The sequence below is a fragment of the Thermobia domestica genome, chromosome 12 (genome assembly GCF_964235325.1).
Source record: "Thermobia domestica chromosome 12, izTheDome1.hap1.1, whole genome shotgun sequence".
Lineage (NCBI taxonomy): Eukaryota > Metazoa > Arthropoda > Insecta > Zygentoma > Lepismatidae > Thermobia > Thermobia domestica.
This window is the reverse complement of record NC_137465.1, coordinates 66,940,153-66,957,988: the sequence shown is the minus strand read 5'-3', so window position 1 is coordinate 66,957,988 and position 17,836 is coordinate 66,940,153. Positions and strand designations below refer to the sequence as shown.

Here is a 17,836-nt window from a genome sequence, read left to right as displayed (position 1 = left end):
AAAGAGGATGATATTCTCGCAAACGTCAATCAAGAGCTGCATGCAGGCAGCTATGACATCACAGAAGACATAAAAGTCGATCATCAAACAGTGTTAAACTATTTGGAGCAAGCTAGTTACAAAAAGAACCTTGCCCTTTGGGTGTCACGTAACTTGACTCAAAATAACTTACTCGATTGAATTTCTATCATGTCTATCTTCAAATATCTACTAAAACGTAACAAACTCGAGCCAATCCTGAAGCGATTATTTACGAGTGATAAAAAACAGGAGAATAAATGAGTGAGAGAAATTGTGGCCGATGCAAGAAGATGCTCTACAGTCAGTTTCAAAGCCCACACCGATGCCCAAGAACATTTTGCAGTGGATTTGGTGAAATACGAAGGTCATCGTGCAACACGAGCTGATACTTCCAGACAGAACAATAAACTCTGATTAGTAATGTCAAAGAATGACTAAAACGCATTTAGTAATTTAAAATGAACAGCCGGAACTGATCAACAGAAAAAATGTCATATACCACGCAGACAGCAACAGACTGCATATATTTTTAGCGACCCAGTACAATTTAAGACAAGTAGCCCAGGAAATGTTAATGCATCCATCATATAGCCCAGACCTGGTACCATTAGACTATAATTTGCTTCAATTTCTGCAGAATTTTCCTGGATGAATTTAAGTTAGTTTCAAAAAATGTTTCTGAGAACCTCTTCTTATATCTATATATATTAACCAGAAACCACGGGCTCGTGGTATTGCCAGAAAGAAAGAGAGAAGGTCGACAAGGAAAATGATGCATATGTGGTTTCATAATATAATTCAAATCAGAATAAGTGAATGCCCAATTTTCACCTCCAAATACTCAATAGTATTTAGACATCCTAATATTGAAAGCTAATTAAACACCACAAAGCCTATCTATTAGCAGTAGCTTATGAAATATAATTCCAACTTAATGCAACGTTGTGTGATCATTATCTTTGAAGAATAATTCTACGAATTCTTAAACACGAACGTGAAATTATAAAATTAATTCCCTTCCAAGAAAAACAGTTAGACCGTGGTTCTGACTTTCCCTCATTATTTTATTAGAGTCAATAAATTAAATTCCTTGAAAACAATATCTGGATTCTAACAATTTAGATCAATTAACTATTTAGGAATTAATTTACATATTGCGTTCCATTTTTAAATCTATTGCTTCTATCCCTTAAACCAATTATATAAAGACAACATTCATTTTCAAAGCATGGAGTACAAAGAAATTGATAACTACAAGATTTGTGAAATGATAACAGGAAACATAATAGTAGATTTTTAAATATACATAATGTAGACATAAACCTTAATTAATTTAAATTAATACACAAAATTCATTAGGCACTTTGTTCTTACGATAAACAAATCACACATTAGTAATTAGTATAATAATAGCAGTAGTCTACGCGTGCGCAGAATAGACACTGCACCTCCTATTGTACTTCAACTCAACAAATTAACAGCAAATGTTAAGATATTATTCTGATATTGTATTTAACATAACACTATTTTCTTTATTTCAACTAATTCTTGCAAATAATACTGAATTCCTGTGTCAAAGTATTAACAAAATTGCTCGCAAAAATGTTTTCAATATTTTTACAAGAATTACATCCACGTTTATTTCAAACTCAAATCTAGTGAAATGAAATTTAAATCGTTTGCTTTAAAAGATGCTTCATAGTAGATTACCTATGTCCAGACCGTACCAACTTTATTTTTATTTTTTATTTTTCTTTAAATAAGGATTTGTTGATTTTTGAGTACGATCTTAATAACGTGTAAATATAAGATACTTTTTTCCGAAGAACATAGATCTGAAAGCAATGACGTTTCAGAATTTCTCTGATCCATACTGTTAAATGAGTTACTAGTTCTGAAAACATTTCTCCGAGAAGAAATGCAGGTGCAGTTAAAACTCATACAGTAGGACACTCGAGATTTAGGAAGTATATATTTCCAGCAGCATTGCACCTTTTAGGTCTCTCAGCGCTCTTTGGTTCTTGAGCAGACAGATCACCCTGCAGAGAAGTATAGACAAGAAAAACAGGAAGCGCATTAATACACGGCATGTTGACTCGTCAACGACAAACAATGGATATAAACGTGTGGTTGCGTACGGTAAGGTGTTTTTTCATACTGCGAAATTGGTGTAAGTAGAAGGGATTCCTCATCGACATTAGTATATGTGTGAAACAAAAGTATAGAAGACAATCATACAGAAAGTTGAAAAAAAAAATAAAATAAAGGAAAAAAACAAAAGATATACTACGCTACTATTGTGCGCACCATGTAACATCATCCCCAGAGGCTTCGACCCTTCAGCACGGTAACTTGTGCTGATTCCTCTGCATCGATTGTCACTCCGCGGCTACAGTATAGCTTCCACCTGTCCAGGTTCAATCTGACCTATAATGAAGCTCGTATAAAGATTAGTAGGTGTCGTTGCGATAGTAATATGTTCCACCATTGAATACAACACAGTGTCTCTATTGTTACTCATTGAGATCATTCTCACCAGTGACCGCTATATTAATGAAGAAGCAGAGGCCAAGATCATACCTATCGTTCTAACAAGTTCTTGTAATATGTGTATTACAAGAACTATCTTTGGATATACGTATAATGAAATATACAAGACTTCCTCAAGGAATGACAAATATTACTGCTTTCCTGGACTGCACTATAACCTAACATATATTACATTGAATATGAGAATAATATGGCAGATCAGCATTTGTTTCATCACAATCCTCCTGGAGAGTGTAGACTCACATGTAGGATTCTCTAGAAACAAATCATTGTCTGTTTAATTTAATGTCATAACGTATAGATCAGAGAGTCTTTGGGAATAGTGTAGAGATTTCACGACATATTGATTTAACAACGTGAAATTAATGTCTTTTCGGTATACTTGTGTAAGAAATCTGTAGTGCCGGTATAGTAATTTCATTCCACTCACACGTATCATTCTTGACATTACTTCATAAACAGCACGAATGTAAACCAATCTTCCGTGGATGTACGTTATAAACGTTTTGGCTTAGCAAATTTGATGAAACGCTGTATTGGTTAAATCGAGTGAAACCAAGTTGGGGAGTGATATTTAGAACAATATTGAAAACAATCTTTCAAAACTCTTAGACACGAGGGTCACTATTTATATTTTGAGCCTTGGCAACACTGATTGTAGTGAGGCGCCATTTTTTTTTTTTTTTTTTTTGCATAGAAACGTTTGACATTGTTGACCATAACGTACTCCAAATATTTTGTCAATACCTTGACTTTTGTTGTTTACCTTGACTTGGAGATTGCGTGACAACAGAAAAATTGAATTAACTCGTGAAAATTTTCGTGTGATGATTTATTATGATTTTCGACGTGGATTATCAAGATAAGAGTGCATCGGTCAACTTCCTTTTGCATTTGGCAATGGAGCCCCATCCTTTGCCAGTGTGAAACGCTGATACAACGATTGTACTCGTGGCCGCCATTCGCTCACTGACGAAAGTCGCGAAGATCGTCCAAAATCAGTTATTATTCAACAAAACATTGATGTTGTACAAAACCTAATACTGCAAGATCGTTACGTAATATAATGTGAGATTAAGGAAACCCTAGTCATGTATAAAATATACCACCAGAATATATAAAATATTACATGATCATTTAGCTGTGAGAAAGGTTTGTTCTAGTAGGATCTCACATAATTTGACAAAAACTCTAAAAGAACCTCGCATCGATTGATGCACACAAATATTCAATAAATACAATGGCGGTGCTTCAAAGGACGTATATAAAATTGTAACATCTGACGAATCATGGATGTATGCATATAAGCCGGAACGTAAACAGCATTCGACTCTATGGGTGTTTCAAGATAAACCAAATCCAATTAAAGTTGTTGGCGCTCGAAGCACATCGAAGCAAATGGCCGCCTATATTTTAGTGAAAACCGGTTATGTGGCAACTATGTCTTTGGAAGAACGCAGAACGGCGAACTCTGAATGGTACACAACAATGTGTTTACCGGGGATCTTCAGTCAATACGGAAAACAAACAAGCGCCGTCGGATTATTCTTCATCAAGACAACGCGAGCTCTCACACATCTAGTCTATCAACCGACTATTTGAACTCTCAAAAAATCGAATTGATGGGTCATCCGCCGCACATACCTGATTTGGCAGCTAATGACTTCTTCTTCCCGAATGTCAAGAATAAATTGCAAGAACAACGATTTTCGTCGGCGGCCGTTGATGCGTTCAAAAAAAAAAAAAAAGAAAAAGAAAAAAAAAGAAAAAAGAAAGAAAGGAAGAACATATTATGGAAGAGTCAAGAAGAATGGAAGAAAAGCTTTGATAAATGGTTCAAACGAATACAAAATTGTTGATCGTAAAGGAAAATATATCGAAAAACAATAAATACATTTTTAATGACAAATCACTGTTTTTCTCATTGTTCGGTTCAAAATAGTAGCCCTCGTATTTGGTCAAATATAGTGTTTAAGAGATGCAATTCCGGAAGTGATGCAGTTTACACGAGACGATCACAAATATTGTAGTATCCTTAAGGAAAAATCCATATTTGCACGTAAGTAAAATTTTAATATTTTTTGTGTTTGTCCATTATTTGAAGCAGCAGCATATGAGTGAAAAAATATAATAATCATGAAACAGATATATAAATGCAGATGTTGACGGATCTTCGTGCATCAGTAATGCTATATGTTAAAAACAAAAGAAACAATTTCTGGATTTAATTTTTCCGTAGCTCAGTAGAAAGTCCATACCATGAATAGCTATATTATTTTACGAATCAACCTTGCGAGCGGTCCCGGGTTCGATTCCCGATGGAGGCACTCGGTCGAAAAGGTGTCAAAAGCTTTTTCAGGCTAGCCACCCTGAATAAGGTTTTCCTTATTCACACCAAGCAAATGCCGTGGTGGTATCTAACTTATAGGTCCCAGGTCAGTTTCTTTCTTCCTTTTCCTCGGGTAGTGTCCTCGCCGACGGACATCATCCCTCATCCGTGTCAAGTACATGGCCATAAATACCGAAAATCCAGAAATCTAAATACTAAACCGTCTGTGAATCAAATAGAAATTTGGATTTTTGAAGACAGCTATTGTCTGATTTTACTTTACACTTCCACATAAAGCCAGTTCATTGGTTACTTTTTCGTTGCTATTTTTATCGAAATGAGACCGAAGATTCAAAATTAAGTACCTGGATAGTCCCGCTATCAGAAGTCACGTCTCAGTAATTCCTGTGCAGAATATTCCACGTAATAATACGATAACTTGCATTGTCAACAAGTAATCGGCAATGCGCCAGAACAATCGCAGAATCGTTGCTATCTGACCAATTTTCGATGCCAAAGTAATGAAAGAAACTATAAACTTAAAGATCGCAACAAAGTCAAAATTAGCAATAATGGAAATTGCCATAAATTTCAATGCATAATGCACATAGTCATACCACGCACATAATAATACGAGGCTTTTCAGAAAGTATCAGTTCTCTTAGCCTATCACGGCAGTGGGTGGGGATAAAGTCGCCATCTTGGTGTCAGAATGTTGCCACACTCAGTACACATCCAGCTGTGATAACGTGAGGACTGTGACGCTCTTACTGTGCTTTCTGTGACGTGTTACAATGTGCGCAGCAATAGAAAATCCCACCTCTTGTGATGTGTGTTCTGTTATTAGGTTTTCGTTGTCAAATAAACAGAAGCCAATTAAAATCCATATCAACTGTGTGAAGTGTACGGACATGGAATAATGAGTGAAGGCCGAGTGAGGCAATGGTGCATTGATTTTAAAAATGGCCGTTCCAATGTTCACGATGAGGACGTAGAAGTAGGCTTTGCCTTGCGTCTGATGAACTGGTGAAGCAAATCGACGACAAAATTAGTGCAAATCGTCGTTTCACGATTAAAAAAACTTGCTGAAAATTTTCCTTTATATTTCATGGGGAAACTGCATGCCGGTGTGAGCCAGTGGTTAAAATCGCAGGCGGCAGATTTCTACAGGACGGTATTGAAAAACTTGTGCCACGGTATGATAAGTGACTTAATTTGCATGGTCATTATGTGAAAAAATATCTTAAGAGTGTGCCTTTCAAATGTATACAGGTTGTTAATGAACTATACCTACAAACTGTAAGAGGTGATTCCTCATATCAAAATAAGAGAAAAAGTTCATATGGACCTGTGGGGAAAAGTGCATAATTTCAGAGCCACGGCTGTCCAAAATCGTGAAAAAGCCAAATTTCAAGAGGCCCTATTTCTAATTTGAGAAACTGTGGACGGCGGTCCTTATGAACATAATGGAAGTTATGCATACGTAGGCCAGAAATGCACATTTTATTAATGTTCAGTGGGTGTACAGAGTATTCCCTGCAGAGTGAAATTACCAGACATGCCATCAACCGAATTTTGAAATATGCTCTGACGTTATGATTGGCAAACGATAAGCTTTGATAGCAGTGATAAGGACGCTAATAAGGACCACCATGCACAGTTTCTGGAATTCGAAACAGGGCTTGTTGAAATTTAGCTTTTTCGTGATTTTGGACAGCCCTAGCTCTCAAGCTATGCACTTTTCCCCACAGGTCCATATGAACTTCTTCTCTTATTTTGATGTGAGGAATCACCTTTTACAGTTTGTCGGTATAGTTCATTAACACTTTGTATAATACAATTTTGTTTGTTCGTTTTGTTACTTTTTTATTTCAAGTCGTTCGTTACTTTCTGGACAGACTCGTATAATGTGCAATTAGCTTAAATTTCCGTCACTACGAATTTTGTATCACACATACGAGCAACAATAACGTGAGTTAGAATTATCATAATATTGTCTCCTTAAATTCTTTAACCACTTCAGTATATTACTAACTGCTACTTGTACAGCAACTCAGAAACAGTCATAGCAATATTAAAAAGAAATACCTGTGTATCAAACGTTAGGCCTGTCATTAATAAGAAGGAAAAACGCTTCTATATCAGTGTTTTCATAAATATATATAGTACAATGGGCTTGTCATTTTCTCCAATTGATAAGATTTGTTCTATTTTAAGTATTCTCTAAAAGCTGTTGCACAAATTGTGCTGGAAATCCATAAGTTAATTTGTTACTATCAAGTAATTATCAAAAATGTTGCACCATACACTTTTTGTGCATAGGTCATTAATTTTTTTGACGAGGTTTACTATGGCATGTTAATTTACTAAAAATTTAATATTATATCTATGGATTCCGTATAAATTTCGTAATAATCTAGGTCATATTTCACCGATCAATTAGACCCCATAGTGTATTGTTATTAATTTACATTAGAAAAATTTATAAAGGATATTTCTTGATTGGATTACTTTCGTTTGCACGATATTTTTTAAAATATCTATTTTGATTTTGAACATATTTTATTGAAACGGGGTTTGAATCTGTTTTATTAATGTTTATTGTGTTTAGTGATAATAGTGCATTTTAAATCTGTGCACACTTGTATATGGTGCTATTTATAATAAAATATTTTTATGCTGAGTTGGCAAAATTGCTTCGCCTATGGTAACACTGTTTATGGTTTTCGATAGGGCATTTTGTTGTCATTATAATGCACAACTTTTGTTTTCATTGCTTTAAAGGTTTTCAAGATATATATATACTTTAAACGTACATAATTCCATTATAACTTTATAATTCTTTGGATATTTAAATTTTGAAGCCCCTTAGCTCCCATCCTTCTGGTCCATAGCACCTTAAATTTTGCTCAAGTTCATTTCTCATGATGCTCTATCAGATGTGCTATGTGGCAATCAGATTTTAGTGACAACTTGTGGGACCCTCCCGTGTCAGATATGTTTTCAATAGAATTTTCAGGGATACTATGATTTCAAGAAGGGTCCAAAGTAGGCAGGAGGTAAAATTTGACAATAATGGACACCCAATGATACGGAGAGAGTATGAAGTGTTAGAAATATGCAGCTGCATGTTTCTTGGTGTTTGGAATAACGTGTGATGATATGTATTTCTTCACTTATAAGCGTGAAAGAAAACATCACACCATGCGTTCTCCCGAGTACAAGAGAGCGTACTGCTGACGATTCTCAACACTTCGAACATCACGCTGAAGGATTCCGTGTTCACTGCTATCAAGGCTTATCGTTTGCTTGCTTTGGACCAATCATAATGTCGGAGCATATCTCAAAATTTGGTTGATGGCATGTCTAGTAATTTCACCCTGCTGGGAATTGTAATATGCATTTATGGATTCCGCACGAGTGATTTTCTTTACTATGAGAAGGACAACCATCCACAAACTCTCGAATTCGAAAAACGGCCTATTTAAATTTGGCTCTTTCGTGAATTTGGACAGCCCTAGCCCTAAAACTATGCACTTTTCTCTTATTTTATGTGAGGAATCACCTCTTAGAGTTTGTCGGTAGAGTTCATTAACACCCTGTATTTTATCAACCCCTTTCTGCTTTATTCTTATTCTCGCACTGAATCGTGTTACCTTTATTCAGCAGGATTCAATAACATTGCTAGGTCAAGCATTCTGATTTCATTACTAGAATGCACTGAGGCTGTCAAAACTCCACAATGCATTTCAACACCAAAAATATCTGCATAAATGATATATTTCTATACCTATGTAAGTATTCCCTAGCTGTTAACCATGTTTGATTTCCTAAATAGCATCCGATATACTCAAAACTGTTACCATTAGTGTGCATACATTTCTGAGTTAATCAAACTACGGCGTAATTGACATTCACTGCATTGTTCATCGGGATAGTTAAGAACAAAATTTCATTTTCTTCTCTTAAAAATGTAATTAGGGTAGCCAAGTTCTTTTTGGTATGATATATCAGTTAGGGCTTCCCATAATTAGATATCGAAAAATATTAATCAGAGAAGCATGGAAGAAAGTAAATAGAAGACAGAAAATCTTCATCCAATTCGACATTGCAATTGAATTTGATATTTCTTACAGCCACTGATGGCTTTAGTAATCATGCATCTACTGATATGTATCGAGTCAACTAATACTACACGATGTTATCCTTAGCCAATTTAGATTTCCAAACAATGAAAAGATATTTCATACACACACACATGCACTCACAAACACACATTACACACACCTATTCCTGTCGTACTTATAATTTGCTTTTATGTCTTTCTATGAAAACTAAGACAATAAATATATTATATATTATATAGTTCGGTTTTAACGTAGGTTATCAGATCTAGAAAATTTATTCGGATGTTAAGTTATAAAGTATTTTATTAACGTGTAAAGAAACAAGCCATATACGCACTATGATGTTTATTTGGATATAGTTATGCGACAGAAAACACTGGTACATAATTTCTCCCATAAAAATCGCAATAGAAACAGATGTTTTCACGTACCTTAATCTTAGTGAATATGTGTAAATGTGAAAAAAAAAAACTGAGGTTTTGGATCATGATTACACATACCAATAAACATTGAAATGTTTACACCCCATAATAATATTATGTATGGTGATCACTGATCTTCAAACTTACAACTTTAATAAGTGAAATGGTACACAATGGATTTTATTCTATTGCTTTCGATATTATTTCCACGATTTTTATGATCTTTGAGTACGAGAGATTACTGGTTCAATATGGGGAAAGAGTCCTTTAACGGTTGGCCATCTTACGGTTGAGAAAAAATGAAGCATATATATATAGATATATATATACCATTTGAAAGTTAAAATACTGTCAACACTTGGAATTCTTATTTCTTTTCATTTCAGTTTTTATCTTGTATCAGACCATCGAGAACGAAGGTTTTTACTGTCTCATCCGATTCTGCGAATTCCCATCAAGAAATGCACTTTAGAGGGTTTTAAATTTTAAGCTAGCAACTTTTCACACCTTTTATAAAAGAAATTTTATGATAGTCATTTCCTTCCATAGTCATTCTTCTTACTTTGTCCTCTGACTGCTTTCTTTTTATATGTGTGCTTTTTTTAAAAAAAACGAACATACGAAAAAGAAGGCGAAAACAAGCAATCTTTTCCGGATGTTGCATTAAATGTGATATCTTTATTGTTGATCTTTGTTGCCAAGCTCCAGAAACCTTTTCTTGTATGCTATTTTTTGTGTTAAAAAGGCTGTTTTAATTTTCTGTTCCATCTTTCCAGACAAGTAAATGCGTCAACAAAGAGTGTAGTGAAAAAAGTAAAATTTTTAATTGTTACTCTAATCCAGCTCGGTTCATATAGAAACAATGGCTTTACCCTACTATCTCCTTTAAGATTGTTGAATACCTACCTTACCTAAGTTGCCCGTCCATTAGTTTATAGAAAGAGCATTCTTGATTTCGTTTTAAAATGAACGAAAATATTACTCGTAATAGCTTGAATGAACTGTTTCTACTTAACATGTACGTTTATTGGTCCATACACTCTAAAACGCAAAGTTTGCATTTAAATATAAATATTCATAAAGTAAATTTAATTTAAGTAATAATGAAGTTACACGTGACTAGTTGAACGTCTATTCCTTATGTGGGTGAAATGGGTATGTGGTGCGTATTTCAATCAAAATTAAATGGTGCGAGCTCCGGTAGACCCAAATGCCTAATTTATTCACTCGTTTCCCTCATTTTCAAATAGCTTTTATGTTATTCTAGGTTTATAGTTGGACGTACCAAGGTTGATTTTCATTCCTAAGTTTAATCTCTTTCCGGCTTATATTATGTATTTTATGTTAAAAGCCTACGTAAGAAAGAATAAGAAATACGAGGATTGATCCAGAAATAAGGTTTCCATCAATTTTACAAACAGACAACATTGTTTATTCTTATAACAATGTACATCGTTGGAAAGAAGACACTTTGCTGAATTTTTTTTAGATAATCCCCATCTTTTTCTACACATTTTTGTAGACGGTGCTCCAGTTTCTGTATCCCGATGTCGTAGAACTCTGCCGCCAACCCGTTGAGGAAGCATTTCACCTCGTCAAAGCTCTTTCCACTGTACTGTAGGAACTCTCAGGAATCCGAGCACCAAGTTCACGGACGACGATCCTTCTGTTTTGAAGCACTTTGCGTCGGAATATCGCGGCAATCGCCTCCGAAAAATGACGGTCTTCCACTCCGTACTTCATCATGGACGTCCTTCCGACCGACACTAAACTCCCTGGACCACTTTCGGACGTGTTGAATGGCATACTGTCGCCATACACCTCTGTCGACTGATGATGAATACCCACGAGTGGAGTCGCTTTGGCGCGCAAGGAACGAATTACGGAACGAATCTAGCACTTGGCGGGAGCAACAATGGGAAACCTCTATCTCGGGCAGCTGCTGAGCCAAGACTGAGCGGCGCAGTGAAGCGGGGACGAACGGAATCGAGAATGGGGGAACAGCTGCGCACAGCGATGTTGTCGGATTTCGCCTCGCACCTTCCTATGCGGCTGGAGCTCTTTCTAAACCTTATATCTGGATCAACCCTCGCATTTCATTATGCTTAATCGTGAAAACGATAATATGTGGTCATTTCATAACTAAAACACAGGTTAAAACATTGTGTAGAGGATAATTCTTGCGCAGTAGATTTTGCATTATTTGATTGAGCAGAACATGTGCTTTTGAGCTTTATAGTGTACATATTTTGACTGTAACAAGTATTTAAAGTGGAGACTGGAGTATTTTGGGTACCGTGTCTGTTGAGAATCAAAGATCATACATTAAGAATGAAATTTTACGTCACAAAAAATCCGACAGAAATGTACAGTGCTGTACGTGAAGTTTGTGATAAGCTAACAGTGGACCCTAGTACAGTTTTTTTGGGGGGGTGGGGCTATTCATTTTCGCAGGGGCCATGTAAGCATCAATGATGATTCAAGACTACGAAGTCCAAAATCGTCAACCGATGAACAAGGTGTGCAACTTATGGCAGATACTCTTGTACTAGATCATCATGAGAACTGTAAGAAACCTTTCTGAAATCACAGGGATTCCACCGGCGTCAATTCCAAAAAGATTTACAAAGAGAAAACTGTGTTCCGTGGATCTTCCATATGCTAACTGTTGAACAGAAACAGACATGCCTGAGCAATGCAACTGTGCAGAAACAAAGATTTCACGTTGAAGGTCAAGTATCTATGTATAATCGAATTGTTGCTTTTGATGAAATAGGACTGAGTCTTTGAGCCTAAGTCGAATTCACGGTCAAACTGACAGAGATTTTGATCTTCTTCAAGATCACCAAAAGTGGCGAACTCAAACAAAGTTAAGAAAAATATGACTTTTGCTTACAATCACTAATGAACAATATGATTTCATGTGGAAGAAATGCCACAGTAGTGTTTCGAGACTTCTTGCAAACCGTTGTTCGAAAAATATACAAAACCCAACCTATAACGTTCGCTCACCCTTCAGGAAAAATGTATGTGAAAGTACTCGAATACTGTTGGGAAGTCATATCTCATGCTCACTAGAGTACAGACAAGAGTCCATAAGACTTCGACCTATTCACAAACATGAAGCAACTTATGGGTAGATATCGTTTTCCACACCAAGAAGTGCTTTCTGCTCATGTCAATCAGGCCGTACAACTGAAGAAGATGTTGTCTTGATTATAAATAAAGCTTCCCAGATGTTGGAACTCGGTTATTAGCAAACAAGGAGACTACATTGAAGGCATTTAAAGAAAAGACCTACTATAAAAGAAATTGAACATGAAAGTAAAGAAAAATTAGTGTGCGCTGTTACGAAATGGCCCTCGTACTTAAATGTAATAGTGACAAATTGCTGAGGCTTGAAATATTTCGTTTCGGCATACGATTTGAACTCTCGCTTCTCCCTTCGGAACTTTAATCAATGCAACAAGATAACAAGTGAAACTAATATCCTTCCACAGTATGAAACTAATACTTCCAAACTATTTGAATTCTATACTCAAACTTGAAGTAGCGCATCTATAGGTACTAGTTACAATAGAGTAATGAGATCAAAGACAGAACCTGTTTCCCGGACGCTGAATCCAGATCAAGAAGCCATTACTCGCTATTGTTTACTAGTTTTGTTCTACGGGGATGAAGATCGAAATTAAAAATAGTTTATTTCAACCACTTTCGGTTCAAATGGAGGGCTAAGGAAGGAGACGAAGCCTATTCTTGGAATGCTAAACCCACTGCGAAAGAAAAGCATCCGATAGCACTTATCATTTTTGCTCTACGGAAATAACTGTTGAAACTGGAAGTAATATTACATTTGAACCACTTTCAATTTCGGTAGTGTTCTTCGTAGTGGCAATATGTTGCGTTGAGCCAATGAATTGTTTCCAAAAAATAACTTCTGGTTATCAGTTACCGTTTTCGTGCTATGACGATAAACGTCGAAACCAGAAATGGCAACTTTTAACCATTTCTGGTTTGAATAAAGGGGTAACAAAACAGATGGACCCAATTCTTGGGACGTTGAATCGACTGCTAGAAAACCACATCTTGATAGCATGTATTTCTTTTACTCTAGAGAAATCAGTATTGAAGCCAAATATAATAGTAAATTTGAACTATTTCCGGTTTTGATAGAGTAATCTGGGTGGTGATGATATCTTGTCTGGAGTCGCTGAATTATTTACAAAAAGAAAGCTTCTTGCTGTCTGTTTCTGTTTCCTTTCAATGACGATAAACGTTGGAATCGGAAGTAATAGTAAATTTGAAGAACTTCCGGTTGTGGTAGAGTGTACCAGTACCGAAAACAGTTTATTTCTACCACTTCTGGTTTGAAAAATAGGGTATTAAAGGAGAAGACAAAACATATTGTTGAAATCCTAAATCGATCGCAAAAGAAGCGCTTCTGGATATCTTTTCCATGTATATCAGTTTGGAAACAAGTGCTAGTACATTTCATTCGAACTTTCGTAATTTCCCAAAAGTAAATATCCATCTAAACTGATTTCTCGCTCAGAAACAGTTAATTCACTCATAAAATCCATTGAATAAGTTTCCTCAAATTCACTCGTTAAAATAAAAATTCTTTAGTCGATATATACAATCATGTCCAAAGTTATTGTCGCATGTCTATAAATATGTTGTTGTTGTTATAGGAATATAATTTGATAACGAATTCGCCTGGTATTTATTATGTGTATAATTGACAGAAACATGTATGTGGCAAATTCCATGTCAAAAGAGCAGTAAATAAGAACAATAAAACGAAAATAAAACTTTCTTGTCCATTTAACAACATTTTGTTTCACTCATTCTAATTTTCGTATTTATAATTCTTTTCCTATGCAAATTACCACAAATATACATTTCCCGATTATAAACATAGTATCAGTATTAAAAGTACCCTACGAAATCATTATCAAATTATATTCTTACAAAAAGACAGTTATAGATATGCGACTATCATTTTGGACATGAGTGTACCTAAGTTGATTAAAGTATTAAGAAAGTGTATATAAACTCTATTTCATGAACGTTAGCTACCAACATTTCTGTTTCTTTTCCTTCTCCCAAAAAATTGTCTTGATTTTTTTTTCAAGTTTAAAACCCTAGCCTAATTGCTTTGACATACCTAAAAACTTTAGATCTTCCATTTGACAACAATCGCCATACAGATCATTAGTCTCTCTTTTTCTCAGTGTTACTATTATATGACGTTTCCGAAGTCTATTGTCAGGTAAACTGTTTTGTTCTACTTGAAGGTAATAGACTCATCCGATTACATTGAAATCGTTAGGCAAATAAGCTAATTCGCTTTTCGTGGTAGTGGCCTCCATCAGTTGTGTTGAATTCAGGCAAATAAACCAAATATAAACGTTTCTGCTCCCCTCCGCTTAAAAATATCCTACATATTAAATTTTGTGCTGTTACATCTGAAGACTCTAAAACAAATTATGCTTACTACGACCCTGTACTTTCTGCTCAATTCCCTAAGTAATTGATGAATCCATATTCTTCCAAACCAAGCATCCATATATTTAATTCGGTCATTTATGTCTAAGTTCCCCATCAGGGGTGAAGTTTCCGTGAAATGAAAGTGATATTCTTGTTTTTTGATTCGAGAATCCCATGTATATCCAATTAAGAGAACTTGTAATTACAATTACCAAAAACTGTACTTGTAATGTTATAGAAACAGAAGAAAACAGTAATAACTTTTAGGATTTCCAATAACTACATTATTTCAAGCAGTATGCGAGTCAGAAGCCATATTTTTCCTTATTTTCAGCCGGTTGAAGATATCAAATTGCTGTAAACTGCATTATGATACTTATGTCTATTGAAAACCATTTACGGGATGGAATTTTATGCTTCTCTGAGTTTCTAGATACAGTATTTTATTTTATTATTTTTTTTTAAAAAAAAACACACTTTCAATTTCTTGGAAAATTATATACAGGGTAAATGTGAAAGATGTGCACAAACTCCGCGAGGTGATTGGTAACACCAAAGGAAGACAAAAAGTCCAGTTGCATATTGTCGAATTCCGCGTCGTGTAAAAATGACAGGAGTGCCAACTTGGAATCGAAACTAAAATCGTGGCAATGCATAATTTCGGTTCCAAGTTGGTACCCCTGTCACTCGTACACTAAGTGAAATTCGACAATATGAAAGAGAACTTTATATATATATATATATATCACGAATCGCCTCCCGAAGTTTGTGCACATCTTCCTGTTCCGTTCCAATTGTTACGATTCGATTTCGATTCCAAGTTGATACCGCTGTTACTCATACACGACGCGAAATTCGACAATATGCAAGAGGATTTTTTGTCTTCTTTTGATGCTACCAGTCACCTCCCAGAGTTTGTGTACATCTTTCAGGTTCACCCTGTATATGTACGCAATATGTTATACGCGCATCATCATCATAGAGTTTGACACTAAAGTACTTGGATGTGCTTTGCATATTCCGCCTCACTTGTATTATTATTTTCGTAAAGTCCTCCAAAATGTAAATATTCGCAGTACTATAGCGTCCTCAGTTTGTAACAATAATTAGTAAGTACTGTTCTGTAATATTTCGTTTATCATGTACATTTGAATTGTATTTATAACAATCGTGGCACAAGATTTAAGTATGCTTTTATGTGTTAGGATTAAAATTAGAAATGAAATGAAATCTTGAAGTTTTACGTTCCACGAATATGCCGGCTAGACTAAAGGAGACGGTGATGATGAAATAATGAATGAAATTATGGAATGAAGAAAGTGTGAAGAAGCGGAAGAATCCTGAGAAAACCAACGCATACGGTGTTCGTCCACCACAAGGTTCACTTGGCGCGAGCTGGGATCGAACCAGGGTGCCAAGCACCAGTGGTGAACGCTCTTCCACTGAGTCACCGCGGCCCCTAGGATTAAAATTAAATACATGGGCATTTTATGCATGTATTTCTGTAGAAAGTGGAATATGCTTCGTATTGAGTATATATATGGTTACTCATTTGAAACTCTTGCACTGCCAATAGATTGAAAATGGAAAACGCAATCCATAAACTGTTTCCACCGGCGTCACGTATGTAGAAAGGCTAATATTTACACTACATCAAAGACGAAAAATAACATACCAAATGAAGTTTTACAAAAAGAATGGGAAAAGAAAATTTAATTTGGAAATGGAACAATGACTTGGAATATCATGTAACCAAGAACAAGATCCTGAGATCCTCAGATAGATCAATTCTGAGCTGAATTAAGCTTACATTTTATGTCCAAGTCTGTGTTTACTAATATATAAAAGACAATATGATTGAAAGTCTTACCATTAAGTACATGTACCCTCACACTGGCCGGATTAGCGTTGGAGGGTGAACATGTATATAGCCCCGAATCTGATTGGATGGCTTTTTGGATAAGCAATCGGCTGGTCGTTATTAGGCCTTTCTCGGTTACCAGGCTTATACCTCCACGCGGCGAGTCGAAGTTGATGACCTAGAAAAAATAATTTATAGGTAAAGTTATTTCAATATTACTAGAGAGATATACAATTACATAAATTATTCATAGCCATTTCATACGTACTACTTTTCATGCATAGAATAACGTGCCACTAGCTGTTTGACACATTCTTGTATAAAATCCAGAATATTCACGCATCAGAGACAGTTTAGTACTACTTACAAGTCTTAATCAAGTTGTGGGAAATAGTGAGTTGTTTAGTGTTCATGCTATCACTTTTATTCATGAGAATAGAATATTAAACGTATTCTTGGGATTTTCTTTCTAAATGTTTCCTATTCTGTTACTAACATACTACCTGAGAGTAATAGAAATTTCCTCTTTCATGTATGTTATATTTTGTTATTTATTCTTTGTAGAATTTCCTCGACCTGAGTTTCAATATTTTGTAAACTTTTGTTTGAATTGCACTTTTAGGAAGTGTTATTTTGGTTTTTAACATGTGCAACATATGTAGGTCATTAGCCTTGATGTAACGGGAGCAATTGCGTCCCCACTAAATTATAATAGTTTATTATGATTATTAACTCATTAAAACGACAAGTTTTAGTGAAATTTTTTGATCTATTACTAATAGTTCACAATCTACCTTTGCGCATACAGCCGACTTTAGCACAGGAGATCTGAGTTTGATTCTTGGTTGATGTTTATATAGCTCTGATACTTCATTAGGCTCTGACTTCAAGTCTCACATAATCTCGGTGAAGAGCGCTTAATTACAAACAAACTGACTATTTACTTCAGTAATCCGTTGAGATTATTTAACAAACTAAATAACTCTATGGCCTATGGAAACCGGAGGTTCAATGGCGCGATCAACAAAGCTCTTCA

At 35.4% G+C, this 17,836-nt stretch overlaps 1 protein-coding gene across 1 annotated transcript in view; it reads right to left on the bottom strand.

Moving 5' to 3' along the window:
- Nucleotides 1-17,836, bottom strand: part of LOC145665985 (zwei Ig domain protein zig-8-like) — a 196,332-nt gene that overhangs the window by 15,761 nt on the left and 162,735 nt on the right. The window contains exon 3 of the mRNA XM_081733091.1: nt 16,810-16,978. Coding sequence (XP_081589217.1) covers nt 16,810-16,978 — 169 coding nt within the window. The remainder of the gene's footprint in view (nt 1-16,809; nt 16,979-17,836) is intronic.